The 7,760-nt window shown below is 45.2% G+C and overlaps 1 protein-coding gene across 1 annotated transcript; it reads left to right on the top strand.

Annotated features, from left to right (window-relative positions):
- The first annotated feature begins 1,631 nt into the window (after positions 1-1,631).
- LOC125511690 (salt tolerance receptor-like cytoplasmic kinase 1) lies at positions 1,632-2,919 on the top strand. The gene has a single exon (XM_048677130.2). The coding sequence runs from the start codon at positions 1,711-1,713 to the stop codon at positions 2,764-2,766; it is 1,056 nt and encodes a 351-aa protein (XP_048533087.1). The 5' UTR covers positions 1,632-1,710; the 3' UTR covers positions 2,767-2,919.
- The last annotated feature ends 4,841 nt before the right edge of the window (positions 2,920-7,760 follow it).

Here is a 7,760-nt window from a genome sequence, read left to right as displayed (position 1 = left end):
TGCATGGACTGGTCAACTAACAAAAAAGAGCCCAAAATATGTCTTTCTGCATGGATTAGTCAACTAACAAAAAAGAGCCCAAAATATGTCTTTCTAGAGATTCCAACAAGTGACTGCATACTGCGTAAAATGACTGAATCTACACTCTAAAGACTTATAATGTCGAGTACTCCCTCATTTATTCATTTTTTCTTTGAGTAGGGGTCGATGTTAGCTCTTGCAGATTTCATTCCTTTCATTTCTTGTATTTGTCTTCCACATATCCACATATCCACATAGGTACAATTGCCATGTAAACAGACTTAACTCCTATTATACTTGCCCTAATGGATCTTTTTATGCGATACTGAACTATTCAAGGTTTTAGACAGTTACCTAGATTAGGGGATATGCAATGTATTTGCATGACTGATATGTAATGAATAAATCAGTGAGAGATTATGTTTGTCGTTATTCCCCAAAGGAGAGATCATCTCTATCTTCTACATACACAGCCACACGTCATCAGGGCTCGCCACTGCTTTCTCGTTTCCTCCCCTCGATTTTACTCACATGACTATCTCCAACATTAGTGTACAAATCTTTCTTAGAGAACTCATCCTTTACTCCCAGTAAACACATTAAATGAGAGTTCTTAAATACAACACTGAAGATATGTACTCCCAGTTCCCAAATATAAGCCTTTCTAGAGATTCCATCAAGTAACTACATACGGAGCAAAATGAGTGAATCTACACTCTAAAATATGTCTACATACATTCGTATGTTGTAGTCCATTTGAAATGTCTAAAAAGACTTATATTTAGGAAAGGAGGGAGTATACACACATATTTAATGCAAAGATATATAATGCATAGACAATTCCAACTCATAGATACTGGAGTATCCTAAATTTTATCATATGCATTAAAAAATGTTTAGATATAACTCGTCTAAATGATTTGTATCTTATAATGTTGAGTACTCCCTCCGTTCCGAAATATAAGTCTTTTTATACATTTCAAATGGACTACAACATACAGATGTATGTAGACATATTTTAGAGTATAGATTCACTCATTTTGCTTCATATATAGTCACTTGTTGAAATATCTAAAAGGACATATATTTGATTACGGAGGGAGTATTTAAAAGTTCTCTCATTTAATATAGATTCTTAAATGTATCTTTAAACTAGGACCCTCGTATCTAGGGAATGTTCGTTGGGAGGGGGTGACAATTAAAAACGTTTTATATGGCAATTTACGTCGTGGGAGGAGGGCGGCAATTTCTTTAGAAATACATGGCGACATATGTAAAAGAAAGGATTTGCGCCTAAAAAAAGAGAGGAATTGCCATCTCACGCTAACCTAGAGTTGTCATAGAAAATGTTCGTTGCCATACTAGTTCCAGTGAACATTCACAATCTCTAAAATTAAATGCCGAAGTATCGAAATTTTAGATATAGACTGGCTAGGTTCACACAATTATATCTGCATGCTAGCTCTTGGGTCAAAGTGGTTTTTGGAGTATGCAAGGAATGAATCAATGAAAGGTTTATTACTCAGTTGCCACTCCCCAAAGAGTCGCCTCTGTTTTCTTCCCTCCCGGCCAGGCCACTGCTCCACCCAACCACCTATATATACCCACGACGGCCACGTCTCTCCCAAACAAGCCTCTGCTCCTCCTCTTCCACCAAAGTCCCACTGCACGCCGGGAGGGACGCCGGAGATGCTGCTGCACAGGCACAAGTTCCCGCTCCTCTGCTGCGCCTGCGGGACCGGCGTCGTCGCCACCCGAGGCGCCGCCGTCGATGACCAGCAGCAGCAGCCCGGCGGCAAGGTCGGCGCCAGGCAGCTGTCGTGGGCGCAGGTGGAGGCCATGACGGCGGGCTTCACGTCGGCCGTCGTCGGCGAGGGCGGCTTCAGCACTGTCTACCTCGCGCGCCTCGCCGGCTCCGGCTCCTCCCAGCTCGCCGCCGTCAAGGTGCACCGCAGCAGCGAGCGCCTCCGCCGTGCCTTCCGGCAGGAGCTGGACGCGCTGCTCCGCGTCCGCCACCCGCACATCGTCCGCCTCCTCGCCTTCTGCGACCAGCGCGACGAGGGCGTGCTCGTCCTCGAGTTCGCGCCCAACGGCAGCCTGCACGACCACCTCCACGGCCTCGACGGCGATGGAAACCAGGCCGCTCCCGCACCAACGATGCCGTGGGCGCGGCGCGCGGCCGTGGCGCTGCAGGTGGCCCGCGCGCTCGAATACCTCCACGACCGGTGCGAGCCGCAGGTGGTGCACGGCGACGTCAAGGCCTCCAACGTGCTGCTGGACGCGGCCATGGGCGCCCGCCTCTGCGACTTCGGCTCCGCGCGCGCCGGGTTCTCGGCCTCCGCGGCCGTCCGGACGCCGCGCGCCGTGCAGGGCTCGCCCGGCTACGTGGACCCGCACTACCTCCGCTCCGGCGTGCTCACCAAGAAGAGCGACGTGTACAGCCTCGGCGTGCTGCTGCTCGAGCTGCTCACCGGCACGCAGCCCTTCAGCGACGGCCGTCTCCTTACGTCCACCGTGGCGCCCATGATCAAGGCCGGCTCGTGCTCGTGCGACCAAGTGCATAAGCTCGTCGACCAGAGGCTTGGGTGCCGGTACGACGCGGCCGAGGCGGCGACCGTGGCGACGCTGGCGGCGGCGTGCGTCGGGGACAACCCGGCACTCCGGCCGTCCATGGCCGAGGTGGTCCGGACCCTGGAGCAGATCTCAGCCGCCGGGAGAAGATCGGACGGCATAACCAAGCCGTGAGTCGCGCCTCCGGGGCAGTGATCCGACGTGGCGAGCATCGTGAGCGTAGGATGGCATAGATGCTGTGTCGTGGATCGAATCCTCCCACCCGCAAAGCGAAGCAATTGGGTTTGGTGAGGACAAGAAATCAAATAAGAATGGTTGGTTTGGACAGAGACTTGCCTTGACCAAAATTATTAGGCTCTCATATAGGATTATAAATTTCTGTGCAGCTCGCTTTCTTTCTGTTTTTTTAATTAATCTCTGAGGTGATGATGAGAGATCTCGTAGTACCTTTTAGTCGAAACAATGAGATCTTGTACCTATATAATGTAGCCAGCGTAGTGGTCAGTGGGATCGTTTTTAATAAAACATCTTGTCTCCGCATGTTTTTCCTAGAGGAAGCGCCGGTTGGACTCAAGGTACGCTTCATACTGGATGGACTCCGGAATGGCCGTCTGCTCCGACATCTCTGCCGCTTGTGCGAGAGCGAACTCTGCCATGGCTCCCTCCATGGTGAACCCCGCAACCGGTGTCTGGGTTTGTTTTTTCTAACCGAGCTGTCCTGTGAGCGTTTAAGACTGGTTTAAGGTGGCTAGCTGTAGATGCTCTTGCGTCTCTACATTCACATGTACTCCAGTACGTACGTACATACTAGCAGAATACGTGCATATATACGTGTGCGGCTGGAGATTCATGCATGTGGGCAGAGGCCACCAATATATGTATATACGTAGCTCTCGGCGCCGGTACGGGCTGCACGGGCACCGGTGGGGCGTCCCGGTCGTGATGGCACCGCCAAACAACCACCCCATACACACGGACATACCCTGCCACTGCATGCATGCATGCGTAGCATATATAGGAGCAGATAGCACCGTTTTGTTGGTACGCACCGCCGGCGCGAGACCGTGGTGGCCGAGCTAGCCATGGATCGCTGTCCACCCAATCCAATGGTGAGTTTTGTCCGCGCACGAGCTGTATCCCGGCCCCGTCGCGACGCGCGTACGTCGGGAGGGATACATTGATGATGTCTCCGACCTACCTACCTACATGTATCCCGGTGCCCGGTGCCCGTTGCGTCCTGAATCATGTATTGTACGTACGTTTTTTTTAAAGGATGTATTGTACGTACGTTTGTGTCATACTTTGCGCAGAGGGTGCGGGTGTATACGAGGACCGCATTAGTCGTGGCGATTATGAGAAAAAAAGAAAGAAAGAAAGAAAGAAAGAAAGAAAGGAAAGAGAAAGCTCGGGATGGCTGCTGCTAGAATCTAGATACGCACGCCTCAACCACCGCCCTGTGGCGGCTGCTGCTGCTGCTGCTAGAAAGAACGAAAGAAGGAACGAGACGATCCAATAATATACTGACTTATATCTACTCCCTTCGTTTTTAAAAGAGTCAATTACACTGATGGTGTTTATACTTGGCACAAACGGTCATTTTGGCGTTAGAACTTGCGGCATACATTAAACTGGTGCAAAAACTTTACTCGGACGTGCAAATACAATACTAATCGCATTTGAATACGAAATTGACGCTGACTTGGCACGCCAGCGTGACATGGGGCCTTTTTGTTTGCAAAAACCCCTCAACTTTTTTTATTTCTCACAAAAAAACCCTTATTAACACGCAGCAGATGCTATTTCATTTTGACTCTATGACACATGAGGCCCACCTGTCAGTACGTGAAAATAAAAATGAAACAAACGTCCACTGGGCTTGAACCCAAGACCAACTGCTGGATAGCTAACCATCCTAGCCAGTCCAACACTCACATTGTAATGCCAAATTCAGATAATAGTAGTTTTTAATGTAAGGAGGACGCATATATTTTTTAGCAACCATCAGGAGAACGCATGTGGGACTTATATGAGCCGCAAATAGCGCGGCCCATTTTGCACGCACTAGTTTTAATACATATGTAAAACGTAAGTAATGAAAACAATGTTCAAATATTCGTGTGTTATAAATATTATATACAAACAATGATTAGTAAATAAAATTATTTGAATATACACCCATGTACTCCTTTCGTAAAGAAATATCCAAACGCTCTTATATTTCTTTACAGAGTGGGTATTATATAAAAATGTTTGGTAAATACGGAGATTTAAATGTTTATTAAATGGATACAAACAATTTATACACTTGTAGCTTATATTTAAATCATACAAAATGATGAACAAACATTTGTGCGATATAATTTTCACTCCAGATTTATATTCAGAAAAATATGATTGAAATATTGGCCACTAATGAATATTCATATGAATTTTTAAATTTTAAATTATGAACATTTATTTATACAAACATTGAAATATAAACATGTGTGTGTAATTACAGAATTGTTTGTAATTAAAATAATATTTCGGAATTGTAACTTTAAGAATATTTGTATTGTTATTAATTAGACAAACATTTTTTTAATTCATAAATCTTATTTTAAATATATGAATATTTTTAAAATAACATGTGAACAATTATGAAAGGTAAGTTATTAAGTTTGTATGTATAAGATTTATACCATGCAAATAATTAAATGTTATTTTCATTACTGAGATTAGAAGTTACATACCTTTAACAAATTTCTAGAAAAGAACAGGTGCAAATGGGCGGCATTGATCACAGTCCATTTCAGCTCCACGAGCATCTTTGTTCTGCTACACTAATTATCCATTTTGTGACGTGAATACTAGAAGGTGTAGTGCCTACATCCTTCTGTGTGCAAGGCAGGGTCAAGGGTTCGAGACACGTGAGCTTTATTTATCGTTAATTTTCACAGTGCACTAACATATGGGACCCATCTCTCATAGAGGTGAAAAAAATTGCCAATTCAAGTTGTGTTTAGCCAAAAAAAAAAAACACAGGCCACACGCCCTCCTCTCAGCCTTCCAATCACCGACAGTGAAGCCCCATGCCAAGTCAGTATCGTTTCGTATCCAAACGTGATTTGCACTGTACTTGCATGTCTGAGACAAGTTTTTGCACCAGTTCAATGTATGCCACAAGTTCTAGTACCAAAATGACCGTTTGTGCCAAGTTTAGGCACCACCGTTGTAATTGACTCTTTTTAAAATAGATGACTCAACTTTGTATTAATTTTAATACAAAGTTAATATAAAATTGAGTCATCTATTTTGGAACGGAGGGAGGGAGTAGGTCTGATTGAGGAAATAAGATGGAGCGGTCGTAATGGTCATACCAAGTTATATCTAGGACTCATTGAGGGCCGCTTGCTTGATATTGTTCACAACAGAACCAACAGCAGATCCACCCCGAACACCAGAATTGATTGTTTGCACCAGGGATCCTGCCAACTATTTACACTGGGGATCGGTTTGCATTTCCATGGGGGATGATTCCGCTGCTTCAGCTAGCGTAACTGCCTTATTGCACACCTCCCTATCATCAAGTCTCTAAGACGTTTTATATTTGTTTACAAAGCGACTAGTATATTTATTTGTTTCTTGTGTCAGGCAAGTTCAGCCCCCTCTTTTTCTACTATAAGAAATAAGGGAATGTGATTATTTTGTTTTTAATTAGTACTTGCTGGTTTGAGATTTGGCTCATGATTATTTCCAAAACCAGCCATGCTGATCTTAACCGTCACTCTAGTAACTCTAGAGCTTTTCTATCTTGGACTATTGCAAAATGGTTTCGAATGACGTGGGCGGCTATGGAGGGTTATATAATCATATAGAAATTTGATAGAGTTAGAGCATCTTCAGCTGGGCGTCTCAAACCATCTCTCATACGTCCACGTCCCGGTCAGTGATGAGTCAGGAGAGAGAAGGAAACCCATGACCCAATCGGTCGCCTCATATCATCCCTGTATATCCGCGTTGTCTGCGAACCCTCACATCCATCTGAAATATAGGGAGGATATGAAGGCTCGTGGATGCGCCCGGTCAGTCCGCTAAGTAGGACACTGCCCCACCCCAGACCACATTTTCTCTTTCTTTATTCATTTTTTCCTTTTTCTTTCTTCATCTCCATCAATCACATGCAAGTGACCGGACATATGAGGAAGAAAATGAGGAGTGTGGCTGCGCGAACGGACACACAGGGTCATTGACCGGGCGCCTCAAATCATCTCTCATACGTCCCGGTGAGTGACCAGACAGGAGAGAGAAGGAAACACACGACCCAACCGGACCCCTCATATCATCCCTATATGTCTGCACTGTCCGCGAACCCTCACATCCATCTGAAAGATAGGGAGGATATGAGGGCTCGTGGACGCGTCCGGATGCGCCCGGTCAATCCGCTACGTAGGACACGGCCCCACCCGGACCACATTTTCTTTTTTTATTCATTCTTTTCTTTTTCTCTCTTCATCTTCACAAATCACATGCAAGTGACCGGACATATAAATGAGGAAGAAAATAAGGAGTGTGGTTACACGAATAGGGGCTCAAAACGGACACACCCGGTCACTAACCGAGCGCGTCCTTGGGCGTTTAAGTGGTCATATTTGCTATGACCGGCTGTAGATGCTCTTAAAATATTAATGTGTTGGAGAAGAGAGAAAATAAATAAATTCTGAAACTCTCATAGAAGACCTTAAGATGAACACATCACTTGATACAAGCGCAAAGAGTTCACATCCAACCTCTACAAAACTAGCACCCACACAACTCAAAATAACAATTATTTACAAAAAGACTAGATAGGTGACATACAGGTAGCCTAAGGCCGAGGGGGAATGATTTGTAGACTACGCCGACATTTGTAATGGGTAAAAAAAAATCCATGAACGTCCGGTCCGTATACTATACCGACATTTGTACTGGGTGAAAACATTCTTCACTGTCCTCTCCATATACTATACCGACGTTCTTCACTGTCCCCTTGTTTCTCTGTTCCGGGCACCATGTTCACGCCTGTTTGCGTTCGTGTCATGTGTTGTACCATTCACTGTACTTCTTCTATTTCTTCTATCAACGAAATGATACGCAAGCTTTTGTGTATTCACGAAAAAAAAACATTCGTACCGGGTAGGTAAAATCAT

The sequence above is a fragment of the Triticum urartu genome, chromosome 5A (genome assembly GCF_056163025.1).
Source record: "Triticum urartu cultivar PI428250 chromosome 5A, HENAU_Tu73, whole genome shotgun sequence".
Lineage (NCBI taxonomy): Eukaryota > Viridiplantae > Streptophyta > Magnoliopsida > Poales > Poaceae > Triticum > Triticum urartu.
This window is presented reverse-complemented; position numbering and strand designations above follow the sequence as displayed.